Source organism: Podarcis filfolensis (assembly GCF_964270895.1).
Source record: "Podarcis filfolensis genome assembly, chromosome: 7".
Classification (NCBI taxonomy): Eukaryota; Metazoa; Chordata; class Lepidosauria; order Squamata; family Lacertidae; genus Podarcis; species Podarcis filfolensis.
Genome location: NC_139603.1, coordinates 31,269,078 through 31,296,844, shown reverse-complemented (window position 1 = coordinate 31,296,844; position 27,767 = coordinate 31,269,078). Strand labels below are relative to the sequence as shown.

Genomic DNA, 27,767 nt, shown 5'->3' with positions numbered 1-27,767 from the left:
TCTTAATTCATACACAACAAAGAACACTTATTTGCAATTGGCACTGTTATTTTTATTAGTACGAGTATACTGAAACAATAAACTTGTACTGGTATACAGACAATTTCTTTAAAACAATTTTGTTCAAATTTTGAATCAAACATTGTTTTATTATAATAATGAAATAATTTCTACCTAGAAAACCTGCAAGCACCATCAAAGAAAGGGACCATAAAATTCAATAAACAGACGCGAGTGTATCCTACAAATAGACACACCACGATTAGAAAATAGAATATGAATTCTTCCATTTTTTATATTTGTTTTAAAAAAGCTAGTGCAAGTACAATATTTTACACTGGAATTACAGAGAGTATGCACGCATATGGAAAAAGGTTCTCTTGTCACAATAAAAGCTCTTACCTATGTCTGTATGCACTTAATTTTTTTCTCCTCTTTTCTATAAGGTGCAAAACATTATTCCCTCCACATTTCTCCTTTGTACTGGCCATTGCAGCCCAATATGACCTCAGCATAAAGCTATGATACCCCTTTTCCTATGCCAACACTAGGCAGGACATTGAAAGTGTATTTTTCAGTCATTTGAATAAGGGAAAGAAGCCAATATGAACCACCTACTGACTTTGCAATGCTTCTTTCCTCAAGAACTTGCTGGATGCTTGTAATGTTGACAAGATTGCTACCAAATTGAAAGTAAGGGCCTCAAAGTTCCCTATTTAGATGCATCAGAAAGACAAGTATTTAGTGATGTTACGTATATATTTTTTAAAGGTATTTTTAGTATTGGCTGTTGGGAGTAACCAAAGATAAACTTCGTATCCTAATAGAATAATTTGAGAGGCAACAGTTCTGGAATACAATAGAAAACATGAGAACTCCAACCAGCTAAATAAGTGCAGATTTTTATTGCCCAGAAACAACATTTTGAGGCCTTTCAAGTACTTAAGGACTGCCTTCTGGGGTTAAACTTAAATAGACACAGAACAGTTTGCAAGTAAATCTAAACTATCAGTCTACTTCTCAAGTATGTAGGCCAAATTTACATCCAGATCAATCAATCGGAAGGTTTTATCTTCTGCCAGCTATACAGCCTTAAAATGTTCAACGTGTATCAGAACTGTTATCATTTCTCTGGGCAATGAATATCTGTACTTATTTTGTTCCTCCTTTGGCTTTGGCTTCAGGTTGGTGAAGATTTATTGGCAGCCATTTTGAAATGTAATTGCCCTCTCTATGGAGATAGCAATCTCAAGAGGAATTGCACATATATACACTGAAAGGCTTCTAATTTTCAGAGCACTCTCTTGGTGGCCAGCTCTTCTGCTGGTATAAGTTGGTCTCCCTCTACTAGTTTTATAACTCAACAAAATCAACACATTTGAAGGATGATTGCAGCCCCAAAGTTTCCTAGACTAAGCATTCAGTGGCTGTACAACAGTTCACTAGCCACCCCCAAACACACACACACCCCTTTGAAAGTGGCAAGTGCCTATGATCTGGACCTCTATAGCGTCACTTGTCACAGACCTCAGTGAAGGTGACTTGCAGTATTATACAGCAGTTCCAGCACCAGTGAGTTAAGTCCTATTGCAGACGACACCTCCAATGGCTGCCTATTGTATGGCTGAGGAAAAAGTGAACAAGAGCTTCAATCAAGCAAAAGGAAAATGAACAAACAAAAGCAACCTTGGGTGAAGCCTCTGATTCATTCTCAGTGGAAGACTCGAGTCCTTTCCGAGCACAATGAGAAAAACCACAGATTTTGCAATCCCCATTGTAGAAGCACTCCTTGACCAAATGCACTTCATTTTATTGTGTGAGAGGCCATCTTTCTGCACCTGAAGGGGCCATTTGAATATAGAATTATATCCCCCCTCCATATTTAATGCAAGAACAGAAACCTGGATTATTACTACAGACTGGAAGGGGGGAAGGGGAGAAGGATTCAGACAACTATCAATCAGCCCCCAGCCCCTTTTAAGGACTCCCTATTATAAATTAATTTTACACCTTTACCCCAGAAATATTTATATTCCTAAATTCCCTTCAGGTTTTTGTGTGTGTGCTAGTAATATATATTTTATATATCAAACCAAATGAAAAAATTCAAAACTTTCTGCAAAACTGCTAGAGTAACTTAAATCATGTCTTCAATACCTCCAGGCGCCAATGAGGTTTGCGTGCGTGCTCTGTGAGAGGTTATGTGGAATTATGAGACACAAATTGCTCATTCCTTCTTGCCTTTTTGTGGTTCAAGAACCCCTGGTGACAAGCACTTCTTGTTCAGTATTAAATTCTTTGGGTTCTTTTTCTTAAAAATAAAAAAAATAAAGAACAGGAAGTGCAGAAGACATAGATCACCATCCCTAGAAGGAGTTAAGACTTCCTAATCAAGTTCAAAATCAAAATTGAAAAGGGGACAAATTGTAGCATGATGGTGAATCATTCTCCCCTGCCCCAACAATGGGATTCATGTAATAGAAATACAAAAGTAAGCATAGTTGTCTTTGAAAAACCTGTTAATTAGCATTTCTTTCCAGCCAGAACCAATACAATCGGATCACCTAGACGTGAGAGTTTTCTATATACAAATAACATGTAACTTTCACCCTTTCTCGGCTTTTGTACTTTTATTTCATTTTTACAAACAACACACTATTTCAACATATCCATCACTTTTCAAACACTGAATGAATCATTCCAACATTCATGTTTCTTTTGTGCAATTTTTTTTAAAAAACATTACCTGTACTCCTCTCAATGTGAGTGCTTCAAAAAAGTTTGTTTAAGCTTTCATCAAATTAGGTTCACGTAAAAAAATATTCCCACGAGTTAATAGTGCTACAAGTAAAGATCCTATCAGTAAGGTAACACGTCTGAAGCGAGGTCGTCTATGTAAAAGAAATTGAACTCTGGAGTAGAAGTGTGCAACTTGTTTGGAATTTCCCTATCAACAGAAAAACAGAATACTGCTCTTGGAAACTACGAAAGAAATCAACAGAATAGTCCTGTGCTCTCAAAAAACAACAGTCACAATTTGGGACACTATTCATTTATCTTATTTTTCAGGAATTGCCAGGGTTAAACATAAAAAAAGCAAAAGCACTAACCACATTCTGCTTAAAAACATATAGAACAATTTCCCTTATCTTCACGCTATCACAGTGCCTGTCCCTAAGTTGGACAGCACTGCTACCTGTGGCGATGGGGGCAGAAAAAGAAAGTGCAGGTCACATATTGCTGTTAACAGAGTTCAGTTCATAGTGGATGTGACACAAGAGGACTCAGTTTTCTTAAAGCAGATAAAAATCAGGGACGGGATCCAATGAACTGTGAGCAAAAAAAGGAAGAGAGCCACTAGTTCACTTGTGCAAGCAATAGCAGAATTGTTCGTATGGGATGATAATAAGGTAGGTTCTATGGTCATTTGCATTCTTCTACTTGCATGAGAGCTGTAAAACAGCCCTTTCATGCACACAAAAAACATCTTCCACACGCAGAAGGGTACTTTTGGATTTCAACCCATGGACGGATGCCACAAAGCCAACAGTGTCAATCCAGGCAGGCAATTACTAGTGTGTTCTGTTACCTTTGCAGTTTGGGTCACATAACGGCTGCTTTGGTTGCCCATTTCATTATTTCCGAACTGCTTGTGGGTAAGCCCACGCAGCTCGTGAGTAATAATTTCTCTGATCTGTTCTGAAAAAAATAAATGATAACCACACTGTTGCCGTTAAAGGTGAAATGACGTGCTTATGAGAAGGTTAAAAGTCACAGGCACCCAAACACACCAAAGTTCGGCGGGTGGCAACATCTGAAATAATGCACCCCAAGTTATGATAGCTCCAATGCTGCAAAGTGAGAGGGAGAGAGGGCCTAGCCATGAATTTAAAAGCATCGTTTTTGAATGGACTGGTCTAAGAATATATTGTTCAGCGCAGATAGATTCAGGATCTCAAAAAAGATGACCCCACATACTCAAAGAATTTGGAGAACCACAACTACTCCCTTGTAGGATTGAGTCTGACGGTGTAAAGATTTGCAACACTGTGGCCTGGATGTATATGGCATCGTTTTTATTTTTTAAAAAATGTTTAGAAACCAATGTCTGGAAACAAGAATAAACATTATGCGATTGACTTCAAGATAGCACTCTCATTTCCTACTCAAACAATATCATTGTTGTGATCCCGCCCCACCCCCCAATTGCTTGGCAACATATCAAAGCAAAACAAGCCACTGTTCACAGAGCATTTTTTTTCCCACAACTGAAAGCTACAGTTCACACTAGACCTGCTGCTTTATGTTGCAATCTACATGATAAATCTGGGAAGTTAATCCACGACCATGCAGGAAATCCAAACGTCTCCTTGGAATTGAACATCCCTACTCCAGAGCAGAAAAAGTGCTCCTTCTGGTCACCTCAGTGTACCACACGCCAGCCCCATCCCTGAGTAAGAGGTGTGAAAGGTTTCAAAATGTTCCTTGATTTAGGGAAACGAGTAGTGATGTCACTTCCTGGCTCAAAACTGCCCTCCTCCGACCAATTCAAAAGTGACACCAGGATTAAAATAGAGGGATAAGACATGCATTTTTTTTTTCTTCCAGGAAAGGGCAACGGGGGTAGGGAAGGAAGATGCATGGGAGGGAATAAAAAACACAACACAGAATAGTCCAGGTATAACTTACAGGATACGAGGTAAGTGACATCGCACTCTGAAACCCTCATGATGTAGCCCAAACAAACTGAAATGACATCTAAGTTAAACACTACAAGGAACAGTCATTTTATACATAGATATAGATATATAGATATAGATATATTTATTTAGAAATTCCTATAAAGAGGTTCTGGTTTTTTCTTTTTCTTTGCCCTGACTAATTTTATTGGTGATTGTATGAGTTTTGCTGTAAACTAAAACAGGTCTGGTACAAAAACAAAGAGGAAAGACTGGTGTCAGTTAATATTGCCATGTAGACACTGTACAGAGAGGCCTCTTACAACGAAATTAACCTTAACATGTTCTCCGTGCCCACCAATTGCTATTTAATCCGTGAGAAGGAAGTGGGAAGGGAGCGATTCTGTGAATGAGAGTTTATAGGAGCAGCCCAATGGGGTTAAAATAATTTTTCACTTGAAATTAGGTGCCTTTTCCAAAACAAACTAAGGCACTTCAGAAGCCCAAGACTCAAATCCTATTCCAATTGGTGAGGAGGACAAACGACTCAACAGAGCCCTAACTGCAGACATCAGCAGGACCAGAACTCACCTCGAGCCATTTTCAAAAATGCGGCACATAAAAACGTCACAGAACTGGCCCACAAATTATCCGTTCCTTACCACAACCAAGAAACGCAACTTGGGGTGTTCCAGCAGCCAGATGAGCTTTTTCCTTGGTCACGGAGAGTTAAGAAGAACAGTGTGCAGCATGTGTTCTTCCTCCTCTGCACAGGGTTAAATTTTATCAACAATAAAGAAGATGGTTTAGTAATAGTTACGGGCATAAAAATGCGACATGGTGAGGCTGCAGAAGACTGCTGGCTCTCATCCAAGCAGTTTATAATTGCTTGTATTCACAGAATCTCTCCCACCCCAGGGCCATCCTCCCCACCTTTAAAGTCCTTCCAGGGAGGAATATTATCTATTTCCCGCCCCCTCTATCTAGATTTCCCACCCTGCTTTGAATGTGGAGGCCAGGTAGAGTAGAATCAAGAGCTGTGCAGAGCCCTTGCTCCATGTGTGCCAACATATTTGCACCCAGAAAGGCTCTGTGCCTATCATGGAGGGAAGTGTAGGGCCCTAGATTTAAACACACACAAAAGGGGGGTGGGAAGGTCAAGCCATCACCCTGTGGGTGAATCTTAAATTGGCACATAAAATATTGCACATGCTAAAAAAAAAAAGCAAACAACAAAGGGGAACAATGTTTGGAAGGAAGCAACAACTGCAGGATTCTAAGTCTGCAATGCAAGCAGTGAACAAAATACATTCCTATTGCTCCAACCTTTAATTATTATTATTACTGTTGTTGTTTATTATTATTTTTTTACTTGTTAGTGTTAGTTTTATAGATACGGTCAGTTTCATGATCCCTGCTTCCTTTTATGTTTGATGCTCTCCGAGTACATGTGAAAATAGTGGTACTGATGGGAACGAAATAGGGATTTTTTTGCCCCCTGTCTCTCTAGTCCTCTTGCCGTCAGAGGTTGAAACGAAAAACAAAACAACAAACAAACAAAAAAAGAAGCCAAAATAAAACTCCAATAAACAATAAATTGAAAGTGCCCTGAGCAGAGTTTATGGAAGATTAAGCAAGTTCTCTGAGCAGAAATGTTGAAAAAAAATAATTACAGCACTAAATAAGCAGTGTGATTGTGAGGATGAACCTGCTCAGCTATTTGGTAAATTACTGAGAGGTTACAATTCAATTCAATTCAAGACAGATTTCAAGCTATTTTAAAACTTAAACACATTTTTGGTGCACCCCAGAAAATGGTACAAAAATGATTAGTTCTGGTGTGAGCTAAGGTTCAAGTAACAAACAAAGAGACATAAGAATTGAAGGGAAGGGTAGAATGGTAGTTATTTTTTTCTCCTTCAAACGTATTATATTTAAGCAAAAGATGAGGAATGAACATTGGAGGAATCTGTTCATTCTGGGTTCTGTTCTGATATCTGTAATTTCGATTCTTGATCTGAAAGGGCCTCAGATTTGCAGAGGCCGAACGCAACCAGCAAAGCCACATTCACAGTCCAAGTATCGATCAAGGGAGATGAACTCCCGTTGGGCAAGTATCTCAACTAAATATTGGTTGAGCTGAGACTGAGGTCACAGCTTACCCTTCACCTGAGTGCCAGGGGTGTTCTAATTGGCCTTTTCTGCTTCATTCATTCCCCGGACAAGGCCGCTTTGAGGATAGTGGCTACCCTAAGGCATGCGGAATGATAATGGAAAACAAATCAGGGGTAAGCAGCCTCTGTTTACCCAGGCAACATGCCCTGGCTTTAGATTGCATCCAAGAATAATTGCAAGTGGGGAAAGAAGAAAACTCATGTCCACCCGCCCACCCCTGATAAGAAGGATTGCATCCTAAAGTAATTGCAAGTGGGGGAAGAAGAGGATTCATACCCACCCACCCCTGAAAAGGAGAAAGCAACTGATGTTAATAACTTCTTATGCCATTTTCATACACAATGCTAAGCCCGTATTTGAGCTCTCATATAATATCTGTACCACATGAGAACAATGTTAACATGGATAGAACGTGCCAACATCAATTTTAGATTCACATTATAGACCAACTCAAGGAGAGCCCAAATTAAGCCTTGTGTGTGAAAATGCCCATAGTATCTCATCAGGAGATCCTAATCTTAAAGCTTCAAAAATTAATGCAGTATTTTAATTAACTGGACTTAGCTGTGTCTTTATTAATGTGAATTATTCATAGGCGGGTGTCATCAGATCACTTGTCTGTGAGTAGTCACTAGGGCATTAATGTGGCTCTGTCAGGAACTGGTTTCAAGATGGAAGCCACAGAAATCAGCAGGAGTTAGGACCTCTAGATCCACTCTTAAATTTGTTTCAGATTTGTGGGAACAGTAACACTGCCAAGAATAAAAGAGCTTAACTGGGTAAACTTTCTACCCATTGTCCTGTTTTGTACCAAACTTTTGACATCTACATTGTACTACTAATGGAAAAGGAAGTTCTTCAAAGTAACAAAGAGTAGTATTCACAATAATAAAATAACGAAGGATTAGAAGTAAAATGAGAAACCAAAACTTGCTTCTGTGTCAAAATCTCTCTTATGGAAACTGAGCAAATCTGAAGAGAAATTCTCAGACTTTGTCCTGGTTCAGGGTGACAGATATGGTAAGAAAATAAAAAGGTTGAAAGGAAACCTAACCCTATAAAAATGGCCTAGAGTTTAGGCAGGTTAGTAAGTAATTGCTACATTTGTTTAAGCTTCTTCAGTCCCTCTCCCTTTCCCAAAAATTATTAGGTAAAAACTGCAGGAATACCACACAAATGATAAACTCAAGATGTGCAAATTGCAAGATTCTTTAAAGTCCATCTTTTTCAAAAACACTGGACAATAATGATTTTTTTTCTTCTCTTTCTTTTATACTCTCTCTTACTCTTTTATTATCTGTCAGCTCGCATATGCCTTTAACTCTTTCACAAGCATTAAAGTTTTAAAAGTGCCTCCTATTAAGTAGTCCTCGTGGACAATGACTGTCACATACCAGTTCATAATTCACATTCATCCCTTTGAAACCACATGAAAAACTTTCAACATCTTGCTTGTGAAAAAACAACAACCCTCTACATAGTTTGCATGTAGTTTAACAGTGTTGAAGAGATCGGTTTTCTTTTCTTTTCCTCTCTCTCTCATTGAAGAGATTAAAATGAGATACAGTACTTGCTGAGTGTTAAGCCAAGATGTTCGGCAACGAAAGTGTGAAACAGCATTTTAAGTGCTTAAAGACATTCTATGTTCATCTTCGACATCCACTTCCTTGTGTCACACTGAAATTTGAAAAAAAAAGTGGCACTAGTTGTCCATAGTCAGGAACTAAAAACAGTACTAAAGTTAAAAGACAAGTATTTGCAACCTAAAATGCAAACAACTGTTATGTCCACTCTCCCAAAGGGGCAGTGCATATTTACCTTGTGGAAGCAAATGTCAGTGGCAAAACTCTCTCTCTGACCCTGTACAGAAGCAATGATGATGAGCCCATGCAGGGGTCTCCCAGAGTTTGCTAGGCCTATGGCAACAATGTCCTACTTTAAAGAAATTCCCAGTGTTAGCAAAGCAAGGAGCGTTCGCTGCGCCCTTGCAATGCAGCTGTACTAGCACGTGGAGATGAAATGTCTGTATGGCAGCCTCTGAGAACGATAATAAAAAATAGTGCAGTCAGGCTCCCATTGTGGGGCAGAGGATGTAGTTGGAGTGGGGGGGTGGGGAGATGGGAAATATGTGGCAAACTTCGGAGGGGCGGGGAGGAATTAAAAAAGTGGTTTTACGGTACAAGCCTCAGAGTTTCTCTGATGTTTCTCTGATACTGCCTCTGGATTGGCCTCCCAACAGCTGCTAGCTGAGAGAAGGACCAAGCCACGCTGCCATGGGACTTCTGCCCTCCCAATGAATCAGGCATTAGTGTTTGTCTCTGGTACACTTCCCTCCCTTCCCATCCCCTCGCCAAAGACAGCCAAGGCTTATTCTGCTTGAAGTGGTGGAGAAACAGGAGTCATGGCAACAACATTTGCTTCCACAAAGGGTGGGGATGAAGCAGATACTGCCCCTTTCTGTAGCTCCCGATAAAAATAATCACCAATGAACACTTGAGGGGTGTGGGGAGTATGCACCAGTCTCCTGCATAATACCAGCTGCAACTATAACAACAAGGTTATAACATAAACCTAAAATAAGATGATAACATGTAAATACTGGGTTATTTTAGCCTACAGTACAGTAATCTGGATAAAAATGACAAGGGGTAGCCTAATTTCCTTTTCCCTAAACAGACTTCACTTGCCTACATTGGATCGCCCTTCAATGCAAATCTTAACCTCCTGAGGAATAAAAGAAGGTTTGGGGAGAGTCAACGGTGGCTCCTCTTCTGACTTCTCTAATTTCCGTGTTTCGGGGGCAGACCACCTCCTCTTCCTCGTTGCCGTGGGCTTGCTGGGTTCTGATTTGGTGAGCAAAGATGCTGCAGGCAATCCTATTTTGTCTGGAAACTTCAGTTCACCATTCTCAGATGACATCTTTGCACTTCCCTGATCAATCCCGTTTTCCTGCTCTGCATACCTATGTCTACTACCAGTTAGACTGTCATTCTTAGAGTGCTTCAGCAAGATGCTAGTTGAGTCCATGGACTGGCCCTTTTTGACGGAGCCGTTCTTCAGATTCTTGAGTGTAAGTGATATGCAGACGTCCCCAACAGAGAGTTTGGAACATGGCAAATCAAAGAGCTGGCTTGTTCTCTCAGGGCAGCAGGATGACCAACCTTGTCCAAATACAAAAAAAGGATATTCTACCAAGACTTCAACACTGACCTGCAGGGATGAAGGAAATGAGGGTGGGAGGGGAAAGGAGGAGAGACAAAGAAAGGGAGAGAAAACACATTCATCTGAAAATGTTCATCTGAATACCACAGCTGAGTTTAACCAAAGCAGAAGCCTCTTTTAAAGAGAAGAGGGGTGGGGCGGGTTCAAAGAGAGTTGGGGGTTATTTCTATTACTGCAAAACAAGCTTTGCAGCCTAACCCAGCCTTGGCACTCCTCATACTAGACCGTAGCTCAAGTTGTGTTAAAGGTCCTAAAGAACTAATAGGTTTTCTTCTGACTGCGGCCCAGCAGTGGAAAAGTAAATCAGAACTACCCAGGAATCTACCATTTTAATGGTGGGTGGGATGTGGCCTTCTCAGAGAGACTTGCCTGCCCCACAAGATACTTCCTAAAGAGACAAGTCCAACATGGCGTAGCATCCATTTATTTCCCATGAAAGAGACTTCCCATTACCCACTACTCAAAAAGATCTTTGTAGAGGTTATCTAAATGATTTTCTAAAACTGAAATAAGGGAACTCTAACTATGGAAAATATGTAATGCAATTACATGTTTTTGTTTTGTGAAAAAAATAAATTAAAATAAGCTTGAGGCCGGGTGGCGGGGAGAATGGCTGAAGTCACCTTTACATCAGTCTAGAAGGTAGCTGGGCATTTTTCTCCCAGCTGGCATAAAATATGGGCTCTATGCCTTTTGGTATGCAGAAGGGGACAGTGAAGAAGCTAGGGACCAATCTGCCAACTTTTGCTACTCCTCTTGGGGAGTTTTTAAAACACTTCATCTACCTCCCTTGCATTTTCTTCAGCAGAGCAGTATCCAGCCCAAGGTACTCCAGCACACCTCACTCCTCTGGGGTGAAAACAGGCCCCCCCAGTTGCGCAGCAAACAGCTGCAGAAGCTACAGACCTGCGGCTGCTTTCCATGCTAACCAACTGCATTCATTAAAAGCAATTTCATAAGCCGCTTCTGTTCCACAGGGATTAATCCCAAGAGAGATTCTCTGTAGGTTAATTAATACAAGCTGCGGCTAGGGGATAGTTCAGAAAGAAGCCTAATTCTTCGTCCTCTCCTGGGAAACACAAGCAGTTCCTCTCATCTAAAAGTGATTGTGTGGCAATGAACACAATATAGATAGTCTTGGAACCTGAATAAAACCTCAGTCAATTCTGTAACTCAAATGTGATTTTGGGGTTCTATTTATTTCAGCAACCAGTAAGCTAATGCAATCCTGGTATACATTTAGGTGGCAATCCTATACCCACTTACCTGGGACTTGGGAGTAAACCGCTTTGAACTCACTAATGAGTTGACATTCATTTAAATTCTTTATTTATTATTTTTTATTAATGAGTCGACATTCAAATAACTGCACTGCTCGCTCTGTTAAAACACACAGGTTTTTAATTTTACTTTAAAAAATGCCCATAAGAAAGTGAATCTGCTATTACAGAACTGGAGAACAGGGGGCGAGGATGGGGCATTGGGCAACGTCCCCTTGCTCTAGAAATTCAGTTGCTTTTCCTATCCCTCTTCATTTTTCATCCCACCTTTTTGCCTGCCTAGGCCCTAACTTCTTATTCATAACAGCGTTCACCCAAAGTAGGTCAGGATACCATTTGTCTATGCCAGGGATAGCTAAGGTGGTTTTTGCTCTGGATGCTGTTAGGCTCCAACTCCCATTGGTCCTTGCCAGAATGGCCAAGACTCAGGAATTGTGGGACTTGAGATGCAGCAACATCTGAAAGGTACCACGTTGGTCAGTCCTGGTATATGCTGACTAAAAGACTCACTGCAGTCAAAATATGCCCCCTTTCAAAAACTGAATACATATTAAAAACCCAAGACATGTAATATATGAAACACAGCATACTTTTAAAAGGAGGCTATCAAATAAATGGCTCCTGGGGAAAGTTTAATCATCAATGAATGTGAAAGGAGATATTCTGTTGTAGATATGATCAACAACGCTGCTCTCCCTCCTATACAACATATCAATAATGTGGAACATAGGTATGCTTTAAAAACCTTTAGAACCACAAGCTCACAAGGGGGCGGAGAAGGAGGAAGGAAGAGAAATTCATGGTTTACAGTGCTACCTCGGGTTACAGACGCTTCAGGTTACAGACTCCGCTAACCCAGAAATAGTACCTTGGGTTAAGAACTTTGCTTCAGGATGAGAACAGAAATCGCGCGGCAGGGGCAGCGGGAGGCCCCATTAGCTAAAGTGGTACCTCAGGTTAAGAACAGTTTCAGGTTAAGAACAGACCTCCAGAACGAATTAAGTTCTTAACCCGAGGTACCACTGTACCGAAGTCATATTTTGCTTCCTGTAACGGGCTGCTTGACATCAAACTTCCAGGATGTAAGGAGCCTGGCATAAAACTGGCCAGTGAGGAGGGGAAAGACATTAATGGGCCATGATAAAGACTCCCAGGGAGAAATGGGGACGTAACACAGGCACAGCATCTGAGTACTATTGCCCTGTAGGCATATGAGACTTGCTTAACATCTATAAGGCAGCAGCCATAGTTCCTGGTAGTACTCACTGGTATGCAGTACCGGCACTTTTTCCTCCAAATCCTGGCTTCTAAACTGAGAGTGTGAGGAGGGAACACCTTTTCTCTAAATTGCAGGTGGCAGGGGGAAGGCTAAGGCAAGACACACCTAGAAGGCCACCTTAAGGAGCTCCAGGGCTGCACCAGCATTTGAAATGGGCTTCCCGGCTCACATCCTTAGCCATTATGCAACAAAAATGCTGTCTCTCTTAAACTGAAAAGGTTGTGCCAGACTATGCACTCAGCAGACATTTCAAATTCAAACACAAGACAAAATAGTGATCTACCAAGTCGAGGTTTCAACTAGTTAATCAAACAGTCAAACAAAAACAAAACAAACCACATCCACCAGGAGACTAGCTGCTACTACAGAAAACATGACTGATACAGAAGGGACCCAAAGCCCTAGAATCTACAGGAAACGTAAATTAAACCCACATTTTAATCGTATCTCTCTACACGACTTGCTCTAAATTCTGGAAGCGTCCCTTGTGAGAAACACAGCTGGTGGAGTATTTTAAGTAAGATGATGTCAGCTAGATTTTGATAGGCTCCTGCATAAGGTGACACTTAAATGGAGGTCATCATCCTTTCTACCAGACGGTGGCACTCTCCACTCCTGAAAGGAAAGCTTTCCTGACCTGCCACTTTTACTGATGGTATTTGTGAGCATGAAGAGAATACACCGGCATCTGCCTCCCCACCTCTGCTGCTGCTGCAGAGGTGACAGCATCAGGATGCTACTACAGCAACATTAAAAGACATGGAGGGGATGGGCTAGGCTGAAACTTATCGTATGGTTTTCACAGATACGGCTGAATTTTTGGTTGTACATTTCTCTGTAAGTGAAAACACAATTTTCCATTGAATGGTACAGCTTATTATAGGTCCAGGAGAAGAATTTCATACGGCGGCATCCTCATGAGTGAACAGGGCAAGTTCTGCAGCTGCTAAAGGGAAATTCTCTTGGGAAAATGTTGACAATCCTAATTTAGAGGTCCATTGTTACATCCACACACATTAAGGAACCTTGAAACTTTTAGTCACTCAGCAACCACTTCTACTTTGCAACATATGCCATTGCTCTTCCTCAGTTATTAAGCCACTGGAATGCCATTTTGAAAATCTCTTCCACACTACCACGTGCTAGCCCTTCTGTGCTCCTAAGAGACTTAGACATTGTGAGAAAGGATATCCAGTCAACTGAATAGCCCCTCCTTTCCCCAGCCCATTTATTACCTGTGCTCGGTGCTCTCCAACTGCAAACTGTATCATGGCAATGCCTGGAGTATGGCTGTCATCAACCCTTTCCACGGTGCTGGAGTCTATTTTCAGGTCACTGCTAATTTCTGCACTCTGTATAAAGTCTTCTGTTTTCAAATCTTCTACCTTCTTCAGCTCTCCGTTGGCCAACTGAATGATAGACCCTTTCATGAAGTAAGGAGGCAGTGTAGAAGGAGCAGCTGCTGAAGAAGGTACAGGCTGGATCAGGGGGAGGTGGATCTGGGCCTGCACAACGGCTGCCTGGTAAGCTGGTTGACTTGCTAGCGACTCGGCGTTGAAATTCTCGCTTTTTGGAATGGCGGTTGTGACAAACGTGTGAGGCACTGCTGCCAACTGGGGAGATGAAGTGGCGATAGCAGGAGGAACCCCTGTTGAGTCGAGATCTGCATTGCCTACCGGTATTAGGAGGGGCTGAGTGCCTGGGATCACCAGGTGCTGTGGCAGATTTCCAGGATAGCCAAAGGCTTGCTGTTGACTGCTTAGGTAGCCAATTACCGGTGGCTGAGTCCCAGTGTAGAAGGCCGCAGCAGGCAACCCAACGGGGAGGTGCTCTGAGGCGCTGTGGGTGGTCTGAATGACTGTGTGAGGGGACAAAGTGGCAACTGCTTTCACCCCTTCGTGGCCCATAGTCTGTTGTGGAGATAAAGCATAGGATCGGTGGGCTGTTTTTCCTAAGTGCAAGCTTCCCTTTTCGTTGAGGGCCAAGGGAGGTGTTTCTCTATTGGTGGCTTGTTGGACCTCCATGTCTGCAGTAGGTGTGCTGCTATTGGGAACAACCATAACAGAGGACCGGACACTGGTGGAATCGCGTGCAATATAATCAGCAGGACCCGAATGGACCACCACGTGCCTGGCCTCATAATGATGAGGAGATGGTTTATTGCCTGATTTGACGAGACTCACTTCTGAGGATGGCGAGATGCCGTAACGCCTGCTCTTCTCTATTTCCCCGTTCAGTATTTCTTTTGCTTGCATAGCCTGCAGCCTGCCGCTCTCAGACTTCTTGGAGGACTCCCGAGTGACAAAATGGCCGCCAGAATCTGCATATTGCACCACCACCTGGGAGGAGGGGCCAAGGGCAAACGCATGAGGAATCACTGCCTGGTGTGGATGCAAATGGACTGGGATGGCTGGAGGAGAGACGTTCCTAACTGAGCCTTGTGGAGAGCTGGAAATGTGGACGTACTGGTTTTGCTGGGTCGGTGGAGGGGACCCTGCTGTGATCAACCCGGGCGCCCGAACGAGATGCGGCTCAACTTTGTGCCCTTGCTGGTTTAGGCTGCTCATGCTGGCCAGCAAAGTGGAATAAGCCTCCAGCTGAGAACGCTGGGATGGAGTGGTGGCAACAGCGGTGGCAGAGGCCGCCGTGCTGGTTGCAGAATTGGCTGTCGGGGAAATCAGTGGGGAGGGGATGAATCCGGCGTATGGTCCGCTATACGGGGGCCCTACAAACTGGAAAGTGTGCTGCAGGTGTGCATACTGCACTGGGGAGACAGGTGTCCCTGCCTGAGAAAGTGCAGGCGGGTAAACTGTGGTGGTGGTGGCTGGAACAGACCTAGGAGCGCTAGGTGGGGAATAATCTACTCCTGCAGACAGCGATTTGTGTAAACCTATTCCATGTTGTGAACCAGCTTCCGCCGAGGTCCCTCCAGGCCTGCCTCTCCCACCCAGGCTGCTCTGGCTGCTGACTGTGCTGGAGAGCCATGTTAAGTTGTCCGCTCGGTGGTTTTCACTGGCCAGAACTAACGGCTTCACCTCGGAAGGCAGGCTGGTGGCAGGGATCTCTCGCTTCTTGGGCGGCAGGCTTTCGTTGCTCCTCTCCTGGTTGGATTTCATTTTTCACCGGCCCCTGCCCTCCGCTTCTGTGGCTTCACTGCCTGGCTGGCTCCGATTTCAGTCTGCTAAGTGGAAAGTCACATTTGATTTCTGAAGGGGATCCAGAGACTTCATGAGGAATCATCTCCCTGTGAGCACACTCCGCCAACAAGCTGCTCTGGAGGGAGAGGGAGAGGAAGAGAGAAAAAGAAAGGGAGAAGGGTAAATCAAAACATTAGCAGTAAGGGAAAAATAAAAGAAAATGAATATTAAAATCAGGAGCAGTGCATTTGTTCAGAATTTCAACTAGTAGGTCTACAGCCATGCCGTAAAAAACAAAACAAAAAAACAAGAGGATGCTGTATGCTGCAATTAAGACACTAGGTTAATCAAAATTTATTTCCCCCCTCAACACATACCTGGAGGCAGAATTTTCAAGGGTGAATCCCTTAGGATGCTATCCCAGGCACATTTACAGTAAACATAATATACTATCAGGTTATTGTCCTCTTCCTCATAAGAGCATAAGGCTATCAATGGCTACTAATATTGGTGTTGATGTATTAACTGCACCAGTGTTTCCCAAACTTGGGTCTCCAGCTGTTTTTGGACAACAACTTCCATCATCCTTGACCACTGGTCCTGCTAGCTAGGGATGATGGGAGTTGTAGTCCAAAAACAACTGGAGACCCAAGTTTGGAAAGCACTGACCTACACAGTCATAGGCAGTTTGCCTCTGAAGACTAGCTGCTGGGGATCATGTGGGGAGAGAGTGCTGCTGCACCTGTATCCTGCTTGCGGGCTTCCCACAGACACCTGGCAGGCCACTGTGAACACAGGATGCTGAACTAGATGGGCCTTTGGTCAGATCCAGAAGTCCTTTTCCATTTTCACTCTCAGGAAATCATTATATATTCAACAAAGCATGTAGCTTAAATCTCTGGATTGCAGCATTATTCACATACTACATGAAGTGCATTAACGGATAAAACATGCACAGTACATGAACAACTATGGCTTTTAGTGTACGATATATACAAACAGATTTAGGGTAATTGGCATAATTTCATATTGAGGCACAGAGATGATGAAGGTAGTGAAAGGAGTAAGGATGTACTCTGTAAAAAGAAAAAAAAAGTACCTCTCCTCAAACAATAAGACAGGTTCATCTTTGTGAAATTACCACAGAAAGCAGAGAAAGATGATGCAAACACCTGAAAGATCACAGCATTGTGCTTGAGTTAGAATTGCAAGTTTGCCATTTCTCTTTCCCTACAAACCTCCCCATTCAAATTGATTCCAGGATTCTTTTGGGCGGGGAGTGTTGAATAACACAGTGTGCTTCTGAAGTGGCACTGAACAGTCAGTATTCTACCATTCCTTCTGTTTTCATTAGTAGGTTTTGACTACTGTACATGCACAGTTAGCAGTAGTTTTCAATAAACGTCTCTCCCTGTCCCCCCATTCCACAGTTTTACCAATGTGCAGAGGCACACAGGGACACTGATTTAAGAACTGCAGAAAATGAACAGATAGCAAATATTATTATATAGCATAAAGTCAAGGATAGGTCTTTATTTTTCAATATTTCAAACACTGGCTGCTACAGGTGCTGAAATGTCTCCTCCTCTTCCCCCACCTCTTTGGCATATTCACAGGAGAAGGGCCCTTACAGGAGCTTACTTTTGGATCCCTACAATCTGCATCAGTATGCACAGGTCAAACTCCACCCGCATGGTTAAAATTACATAATATGACAAACTCCTACGTTCTGTTCCCTTATATCTTAGTAACAAATGAACTGTGCGCTATAGATGCTGTGTGGATTGTGCTCTGCATAGCAGCAGGGCACTTACAAGGGACCGGGAACTGCTCTGCCCGAGGAAGAAGATCCAACAAGTTTCAAGGGGTAAAACCACGTGATGCATTAGGACTAAAACAGCAGCTGTAAAATTCAGATCTGAATGTTCGCAGTTACGCTGGCATCCTCCCTTACAGGATGATTCTGTTTTCCATACTGTGACAGATTTGAAGTGTGGGATGGCAGAGAAAGACTGCCTGCTTCTCTGTGTGTGTTGGTATGAGTATCTTTCTGTTCCTGTGTACTACAGGCAAGCTGTAGTACATGGGTCAGACGGGTATGTCATAAGAAAGGAGGCCCCTTTCTCTCAAGATCTCCTTCTCAGGGTTGCTTGTATATTGAGACCTGGCTTAGACTCAAGAAGCAGTGCTTGAATTACAGGAGGACAGAGGGGTCTTACTCTCTTAAGTTAAGCATTTTAGAAGAATACAAGGAGAGCATAATCTGGATAAAATTGAGGAGAGGACAACCCTTACTCCCCCCCCTCATAATTTGAACACTGCCCAAAAGGACAGAGGGAAACACCCCGATAGTGATAAGTGGCAAAACTGGGGGGGGGCGTGATATCTACCTGGGGTAATGTTCCAAAGTGCAAATACATTATTTTGCTTCTTCTTCTTTTGAATAAGCATTTTAATCACTTTTTCAACTCAGAAGATTACTTCCCCTGGGTGCCCTTTAGATAACATAAGTTCATTCATTCTTTAATTTCCGAACAAAATACATTCTGGTCCAATAACATAAATTCATATGATTTTTCTTTGGGTAGCAGTGTGTATGTGCAATGTCTGTACCTGGAAGTTTATCCTTGTGGTGATCCCTGCTTACTTAAAACTGAGGACCAAGATATTAAACCAGGTAATCATAGTTGACACTAGTACAGATAGGAGAATGCTCCAGAACTGAAGCATAATCCCTCCCTGTACATACACATAGACACAGCACTCAAGCTTGGGTATGATTTATCGTTTCAGCTTAGCATTAAACTAGAAAAAGTGTTTCAGGAAGGATATTCCATGTTACTGTCATAAGTAACCTAGCATCATACGAAGCCATCCATTCCAGTCTCAAGTCCACAGAAAAAAATATACAGCTGATAGTTAAAGCATTCCAGATTACTGGATGTTAGGCTAACCTCAACTTGCTCATTATGGGTTTTTGCATGACTCAATAACTCTATGCTTTATGTTCACGGGGTGCGATTCACCTAATCAATGGAAGTCCCGCACAAAGACTTCTGCTTGCACAACAGGGCTTGGCCCCCTTCCCCATGCCCCCCCTCCAAATTCATTCTGGGGAGGCTGGGAGAACCCCCAGAACAGTGAGGGGGAGGAGAGGAGAGGAGAGGAGAACTCGTCCATCTAGCAAAGGTTGCAATGCTTGCACAGATGGAACCATTGGAAGGGTGCGATGCTGAATTCCTCTCGTGATTTCTGAGAGAGGCATAATGTTCCCTATTTCTAAGTGACCTTGTAGGCAAGTCAGGGCTCCTCAATCATCAAAGGTTTACGGAACTGTCACTCTTGGAATACAGCAGTACAAAGCCTTTGCTCAGCCCAACCTAACCACATCTGCTGTTGCCACAAGTCTTACAATCAGTCTGCAATAAGCCTTTTGCAGTAGATTATGATAATCTACCGGGAAGAAAAAAAGACAGTTAAGGGTAGATAAAGGTTATAAGAATGGAGTAGGGTAACACAATGAGGCTGAATAGTTAAAGAAACATGCTAAAAATAAACCTTGGGATCAAGTATTTCAGACCATTTCTTGCTTGCTTCAGCAAATTACTGCTCTAGAAAAGCTTGTTTTAGTAAGCATGGGAAATCTATTACTACTGCTTCCTGCATTAAAAAAGAAAAGAAACCAGCCAAGGTAGTAAAGAGTATTTTCACATTATTTTGTTCACCCTCTGTTGACAGGTATGGTTAAACGGCCCCCAAGAGTACTGAAAATAAAATGAATAAAACTTTTGTTATCAGTCTCTCACAACTCTATGTTCCAGATATTCCTCAATCATGACAGGGACCAAACTAACCTGTTGTGTTGTTGTTTTTTTAAGAGGAAAGGGCCTCCTAAATTTACTGAAAATTTGATATTATTTTTGCAAAATTTGGGTTCAGTTCTACTCCTATTGAAGTTATGGAGAAAACTGAAAAAAGCATAAGAATAAAGGTGCTGGGTCAAAGAGACCTTGCAAAGTGCTGTTTAATTTTTTTTAGTTTTTCCTTGTGTAAAGATGTATACCCCAAACCTGTTATTCCATCATTTTGTGCCATGCTTACTAGTTTGACTTTTGGATTCACTGTGCCCCAAAACTGCATCTGCAAATGTTTGCAAGCGATCTGCGCCCTCATCTCAGGAGGCGACCAAGGTCAGTGGCTATCTTTAATCAAGGACTTTTAGATAACTGCATTGCTCTGTTCACAGAAAGGTATTTACAAAATGCATTGTTGAGTGTTTCCCACCCTTAGCTATAATTGCAACCAGACAGTTCCAGCAACTCAAAATCTAGGCCCAACAGCGGTTAAGAAGCTAACAACACATTTGCATGGTTCCAGACAGAACCTAACAACTAGTTACGGGATTAGCTAATGAAAAAAAATCCTGACTGCCGTTGCACATTGCAAAAAGTAAACTAGAAATTCCTCAATGCGTTCCTTTCCCACAAATCCAGAAATGTAAGCAGAAGCATTTTGGGTTTCTAAGAAGATTTAACACTTGTATAATATGTGCGAAAAGTAGGATTGACAATACCTCTTCTTTGTTCAGTGCACAGCAATCTCAGTCTAGAATTTGAAGTCTCAAAGCACTCTTTATATAATAAAACTAAAAATGGCATAGACATCTGTGATCTGATGGTCTTCCAAATGAATGGTCAATGACATTCCCCCCCCCAAAGGATAGTGGGCAATGCCCATTTAAAAGCCTAAGTTTTTGCAACCAGAACAACCCACAACAGATAGAGCATCCCAAATAGACCTGGATCTGGAGTTGATCAAACTCTGGGTTGAATCTAGAAACATAGCTACCTTGCCTAGGGTGTCAATAGGGTTAGTCTCTGAACTGATAGGGCATGCCACACCAGGAAAAGAAGAAAGTATCTTGCAGAAAATTTCAGCAACATTGTGCTCTATGTAATAGTTAGTTTGACCTACGCAAGAGTTGTGAAGTGCGGCGATTCTGCATGGGCTGCCTAAATAGCAAGTGCTATGTGTGTAAAGTCATGTGAGATTTTTGTTGCTGTTACTTATTTAAGTGTTTTAAAATTGTTATATGTATGCATGTCAGAGGTACAACATTTTATCTTATGTTTAAAGAACTGTGTGGTCATCCCACACCCTGTTCTTGGAGGTTTATGTACTTTACATTGTTGTTGTTTAGTCGTTCAGTCGTGTCCGACTCTTCGTGACCCCATGAACCAGAGCACGCCAGGCACTTCTGCAGTTTGGTCAAACTCACGCTGGTAGCTTCGAGAACACTATCCAACCATCTCATTCTCTGTCGTCCCCTTCTCCTTGTGCCCTCCATCTTTCCCAACATCAGGATCTTTTCCAGGGAGTCTTCTCTTCTCATGAGGTGGCCAAAGTACTGGAGCCTCAGCTTCAGGATCTGTCCTTCCAGTGAGCACTCAGGGCTGATTTCCTTAAGAATGGATAGGTCTGATCTTCTTGCAGTCCATGGGACTCTCAAGAGTCTCCTCCAGCACCATAATTCAAAAGCATCAATTCTTCGGCGATCAGCCTTCTTTATGGTCCAGCTTTCACTTCCATACTTTACATAGTAGATTCCAATTAGTTGTGTACAACTTTATTGCATACTGGAAAAGTTTTCAATGAAGGTGTCAGGGAACTGTCATCTGAGACGAAGGAGGTGAAAGGGCTCATGGAGGGTGAGAGAGACCACTCAGCGGAGGAGGGGACCAGCAGGGGGAGAAGTGGAGTTCCAAGGGAAAGTGAGTCGGAGGGAGGGCTCAGAGACACTTCAAGCGAGAACAGTGGGGAGGTTTCAGGACCTCCCGTAGGGACACCCACTCCTCGGCGGAAACTGTCACGCCGAGAGTCCAGAAGACGCGTTTCCGTTAAGGAGCTTTTATGCTGGAAGAAGTTCCGTAAACGCCCACTGTCCGATTCAACGAGCGATTGATGGAGCCATGCTTAAGGAGCTCCATCACAGACAGAGGTTTGGGGACTTAGCCAAACTCTGAGGGATCAGGATTTTACGCACAAGCAGCTCACCATCCCATCACAGCAATCGGACAGTCCCTGAAAGCAGCTTGTGCAGAGAGGCATCATGAGCAACCCAGCCGGAGCCGGAGGAGCAGCAGGAGCTGGAGAAAGTCCAAGTCTGGAAGAAAGGTACAGAGTGTTGGAACTCCAGCTAGCAATGCAAACGGCGAGGCTAGAAGAAAGGAGGGCGCAGGATGCAGAAAAGGCAAAAGGCGCTACACTAGCAAGAAAGATGCCAGGAATGGTGCAGAAGTTTGGGGGGGACCCCAGGAACTTCCAAGCCTTTAGGACAGAGATGCAGTATGCTCTCGAACTGCAGTTTAACGACTTTCCCGATGAGGCATCGCGAGTGGCGTTTGTGATTGGCCATCTCGAAGGGGGGGCGAGAGACTAGGTGAGGCCCCTGATGGCAGGGAATAGTGACATGCTGAAGGACGCGAGGAAGTTTTTTCGCGCCATGGATTTGATGTTTTCCAGCGAGATTGAACAGGGACTGGTGCGCAGGCAATTGATGGCTTGCAAACAGGGGAGCCGACCGGTTCGTGAGTACTGGACTGAGTTTACAATGTTGATACATAAATTGGGGTGGGACTTATCGGCGGAACCCATTCAAATGCTCTTTGAAGAGGGGCTTTCTTCGGCGGTGAAAGACGAACTTTCCCGGGCGCCCAGGGCGGAGTCTATGGACCAGCTAACCAAATCAGCGCTGACCATTGGAGCGCGCCAGGAGGCAAGAGCCTTGGAGAAGCGGGAGGGGAAAGGAGAGCGTTGGAGGGATTTCCGCATTCCAGAGATTCCAGAACCAAGTTTCCCGCCCGGAGAGCCGATGGAAGTTGGAACAGCGCGCGCGCGCGCAGTTTCAAATCCCAGTGAAGGGAGGAAGAAGGAGGGAAAGAGCGCCAAGAAATGTTATCTCTGCCAGCAGCCAGGTCACTTTGCCAGAGTCTGCCCGCAAAGAAAGGAATGGCAAGGGATGGCGGGAGCTGTTGGGGGGAAGGAGGAGGAAGTCCAGGAGCCAGTAAAAGCCAACGCCTGTCTGCCACGGTCAGGGCACTGCAGACAGGCCAAGGAGCAGTAAAAGTGCCCACTCCGGAACCTCCAAGACCAGCCCTAGTAATAGAGGTGTTGCTAGAGCTGGCAAACGGATACCCACTAAAGACCAAAGCGCTGTTGGACTCAGGCAGCTCCTGTAATTTTATGAGCAAGGAGTTTGCAGCTGAACACCAGATACAGACACTCCCTTTAAGCAACCCCCTGCAGGTCACCACGATAGATGGGAGGGAGCTGTTGGGGGGAGAAGTTAGCCTACAGACCGTCCCAATGGTTATGAGGGTGGCAAGGCACACCGAAAGGATAGCGTTCAATGTAGCCACCCTGGGAGGGGCGCCAGTCATTTTGGGAATGAGCTGGCTAGCGTTGCATGACCCGCTAGTGGGCTGGCATCAGAGAGTGGTCTCCTTTGGGTCAGCACATTGCCTGGAACACTGCAAAGAGGGAAAGGTGCCAGAAGGGGCAAAAGCCTCCCTAGCAGGGACGGAAGTGGCGGACAAAGGGAAGGTGCCCAAACAATACGCTGACCTGAGCAAGGTCTTCAGCGAAAGGGAAGCAGATAAACTACCACCGCATAGAGACTTTGACTGCCAAATTAACCTGGTCCCTGGGGCCCAGCTCCCCGTGGGCAAGCTGTACGCCATGTCAGACAGGGAAATGCAGGAGTTGAGGGAGTTTATTGACAAAAACCTGAAGAGAGGTTTCATCAGAGAGTCCAGAGCGGTGGGGGGCAGCCCAGTGTTTTTTTGTGGACAAAAAAAAACACGGATAAACCGAGATTGGTCGTGGACTACCGGCGGCTGAATGCCGTGTCAGAACCAGTGACTTTCCCCATGCCCAGGATTGATGACATTTTGACCAGGGTGAGGAAGGGAAAGATATTCACGAAACTGGACCTGAGAGGAGCGTACAACCTGATACGAATAAAGAAGGGGGATGAATGGAAGACAACGATGTTCACCCCCCTAGGGGCTTTCGAATATCTTGTTATGCCCTTTGGATTACAAGCAGGCTCCGCCTGTTTTCAATCGCTCATGAACCATGTACTGGGACCTTTGCTCTACAAGAATTGCGTGGCATTCCTCGATGACGTGCTGATATATTCAGAGAATGAGGAGCAGCATGTAAAGGATGTCAGGGAAGTGCTGAGCCAGCTGCAAGCAAACCAGTTGTGGGTGAAATTGGAGAAGTGTCAGTTCCACACCAAGGAGGTGGAATTCCTGGGGTACCGCCTATCAGACAAGGGATTAGCCATGGATCCAGGCAAGGTCCAGGCGGTGCTGGAATGGAAGACACCGAAAACGAAAAAAGATGTGCAAAGGTTCTTAGGGTTCGGGAACTTTTACCGTAAATTCATCAAGAACTTTGCCCACTTAACGGCTCCCATCACGGACTGTCTAAGCAGCAAGAAGAAATTCGTTTGGACGGCGGAGGCGGAGCACGCTTTTGAGGAATTGAAAAAGGCATTCGCTTCGGAAGAACAGCTCCTGCATGTGGATTTACAAAAACCCATGAGAGTGGAAACTGATGCCTCAGACCGGGCGGTGGGGGCGGTGCTGCTTCAGCCAGGGAGCAACGAGTCGGAATGGAGACCGTGTGCCTTCTTTTCGCGTAAACTGAACAAATCCGAGAGGAACTACACGGTATATGACCGAGAACTACTCGCCATTCACGAAGCGTTCCGGAGATGGAGACACTTACTAATTGGCGCACAGCATAAGGTGCAAGTGTGTACGGACCACAAGAATTTGGAGTATTGGAGAACGGCACGAGTGCTCAACCAACGCCAAGTGAGATGGGCCCAGGAGTTCTCCAAATTCCATTTTGAAATCTGCTATGTGCCAGGTCCAGAAAACATCAGAGCGGACGCTCTCTCTCGCAAACCTGAATATTTGGAGGGGGAGGGAGCGCCAGAAGAGAGACATATTATCCCAGAGGACCACTGGGTGTGTGGTGCGGCCTGGGTGGGGCAAAGAGAACTGGTAGAGGGAACGGTAAATGATGAGTATGCCCAGGGTAAGCTCAGAGGTTTAAGGAGAGAGGGAGAAGACCCCGGAGGTTTTGAAGAAAGAAACGGGGCATTGTATTACAAAGGGGCGCTATATATACCCGAAGGGGAATTGAGGGGGAGAGTACTCAAACAGCTGCACGACAATCCCACAGCGGGGCATTTTGGGCAACACAAGACCATGTGGTTGGTGACCAGGGAGTTTTGGTGGCCCAAGGTGAGGGAGGATGTACGGGAGTATGTGAGAAGGTGTGACCAATGCCAGAGAGCCAAAGGAGAAAGGCGGGCACCAGCGGGGTTATTAGAACCGTTACCCACACCAGAACGACCGTGGGAGGCGGTGTCGATAGATTTTATGACTGATCTGCCCAAATCCCAGGGGAAAACCGCCATACTAGTCGTAGTAGACCAGTTAACTAAGATGGGTCACTTTGTAGCTTGCTCACATGCAGTCACGGCGGAAGAGACAGCGAAATTGTTTGTAGAACATATTTTTAGGCTGCATGGCGCCCCCTTGAGGCTAGTTTCCGACAGAGGGAAACAGTTCACGTCCAGATTCTGGAGGAAGCTTATGAGCTTGTTGCACGTAGAGGTCAACTTTTCGACTGCCAGGCACCCTGAGACCAATGGGCAGGCGGAGAGGGCAAACGGTATCCTTCAACAATACCTGAGGTGTTATGTCAATGACAGAGAAAAAGATTGGGTCGAAAAGTTGGCACTAGCGGAATTTGCTTACAATAATGCAGAGAATGTGGCCACCGGGATGAGCCCCTTTTTGGCTAATTATGGGTGCCACCCCAGGGCGTTTCCAGGGGAAGGAGGAGAGAGATGGAGTGTTCCGGCCGCTGAACTTTTTGTAGAGGAAATGGAAGCGATCCATCGTCAACTCCAACACAACTTAGAAAGGGCCAAAGAAGAATATAAGAGGCAGGCAGACAAGAGCAGAAGGGAAGGTGAAACAATTAGGGTGGGGAGTCGGGTCTGGCTATCCACCCAAGGATTGCCGTTCAAGGGGGGTTGCAAGAAATTGAGACCCAAAAGATTGGGACCATTTGAGGTCATCCAACAGGTCAACCCAGTGGCTTTCAGACTCCGGTTACCGAACCACATGAAACTGCACCCATTACTGTCACCATACAGGGGGGAAGGTGAAGGGGTATCCACACGGGGGCCAGCCATAGAAGAAAGGGAAAGCCGCAACTATGTGGCGGAAATCATCGACTCCAGGTGGAAGGGTAATCAGGTGGAGTATTTGGTCGCGTGGGAAGGGGAACCGGAGTCGGAAAACACCTGGGTGAAGGCAGAGGAGGTCCATGACGAGGTCTTGATCGAAACGTTCCACCAAAGGTTCCCCAGGAAACCTCAGCCAGTAGCGAGGTTCCGGAGGGAGTACTTTGGCACCACCGACGATGAGGAGGAACTGGAGGGATTCAGGGAATCGGAGTTGGAAGGAGGTACAGACTCCGAGGAGGAGGAGTACTTGGAAACCGGAAACAGCAAAAGGTGGAGGGAAGTGTTCGAAACTTCGGAAGATGAGGGAGGTTCCTTCAGGGGTTTTGCTCCCTCGCCTCCCGCAGAGGAGGGGAGGGAAGGGGGTGAAGGGGGCCCTGGAGGGGAGGTGGATGTCAGGGAACTGTCATCTGAGACGAAGGAGGTGAAAGGGCTCATGGAGGGTGAGAGAGACCACTCAGCGGAGGAGGGGACCAGCAGGGGGAGAAGTGGAGTTCCAAGGGAAAGTGAGTCGGAGGGAGGGCTCAGAGACACTTCAAGCGAGAACAGTGGGGAGGTTTCAGGACCTCCCGTAGGGACACCCACTCCTCGGCGGAAACTGTCACGCCGAGAGTCCAGAAGACGCGTTTCCGTTAAGGAGCTTTTATGCTGGAAGAAGTTCCGTAAACGCCCACTGTCCGATTCAACGAGCGATTGATGGAGCCATGCTTAAGGAGCTCCATCACAGACAGAGGTTTGGGGACTTAGCCAAACTCTGAGGGATCAGGATTTTACGCACAAGCAGCTCACCATCCCATCACAGAAGGTATGGCTTGTTTTTTACCTGCAAATTCTACCACACTTAATATATTCCTCTAGATGTTTCATTTTTATTGGTTCAAATATAGTAAATATGATTCTAAAATCAGATAGATATAGTCAAGTTTTCTATCAACACAGGGTTCACAAGACCAGTCCATTCACTCTTATATTTGATGTCTGGGTTTTTATTTTTATGTTGTGCTAAAAATAAAAATTGCTAAGCTACATTTGTACAATCACTGGTAGTAAACTTTAGACCATCACAGGCTTTCTATTCTTGGCACCATATTTTGGCACATAACACAAGATACCTCTCAGGCTCAGAGAGAGGCATCTTGTGTAATGTGCCAAATGAAGGCAACAGGATGGAATAGTTTTACAGGTACGTTTGCTTGAATATCCTGGGTGGCACATTGACATAAATAATCTAGAGCCTGATATTTTAGAGAAATGAAATACAGCATTCAAGTAAGGGGGGAATTAAGAAGCATTGGTGATTCAAAGGCATGATTTATGATGTAATAGTCACGCAGTGTCTCAGAATATGAGTTATGAGATTTTAGTAAAGCTGCACCTACAGACCTTCTTCTTACAATCTGATCCTATCTTCTTGAAAACCTGTGTGAAGACACAATGGCACATTAAATGCCCTTGTGTCAATGTAATGCAGTTTGTGCCATGTTACAGCCGTGCAATTCAAGTATCTTGCACTGGCTCAGTAATTGATTCATCTAGCCTATTACTGACTGTGATTGTCTCTCTCCAGTCTCTGAAGTAAGCCCAGCCTAGCCATCTGGCATCCTCAGACTACAGACGTCAAAAACCGAACATTGGACTTCAGTAGTGTAAAAATGTGCTCTA

At 44.3% G+C, this 27,767-nt stretch overlaps 1 protein-coding gene across 40 annotated transcripts in view; it reads right to left on the bottom strand.

The window, feature by feature from the left end:
• Positions 1-30: 30 nt before the first annotated feature.
• ATXN1 (ataxin 1) overlaps positions 31-27,767 on the bottom strand; it is a 309,255-nt gene continuing 281,518 nt past the window's right edge. For 34 of the 40 annotated variants that reach the window (XM_083623781.1, XM_083623815.1, XM_083623778.1 and 31 more), the window contains 2 exons: positions 13,871-15,908; positions 31-10,064 (listed from right to left, as the gene is read on the bottom strand). In XM_083623781.1, the coding sequence (XP_083479907.1) occupies positions 9,534-10,064; positions 13,871-15,751 (2,412 nt within the window). In that variant the 5' untranslated portion in view covers positions 15,752-15,908 and the 3' untranslated portion in view covers positions 31-9,533. The remainder of the gene's footprint in view (positions 10,065-13,870; positions 15,909-27,767) is intronic. The other 6 variants (XM_083623800.1, XM_083623799.1, XM_083623794.1 and 3 more) reach the window with 1 other exon arrangement.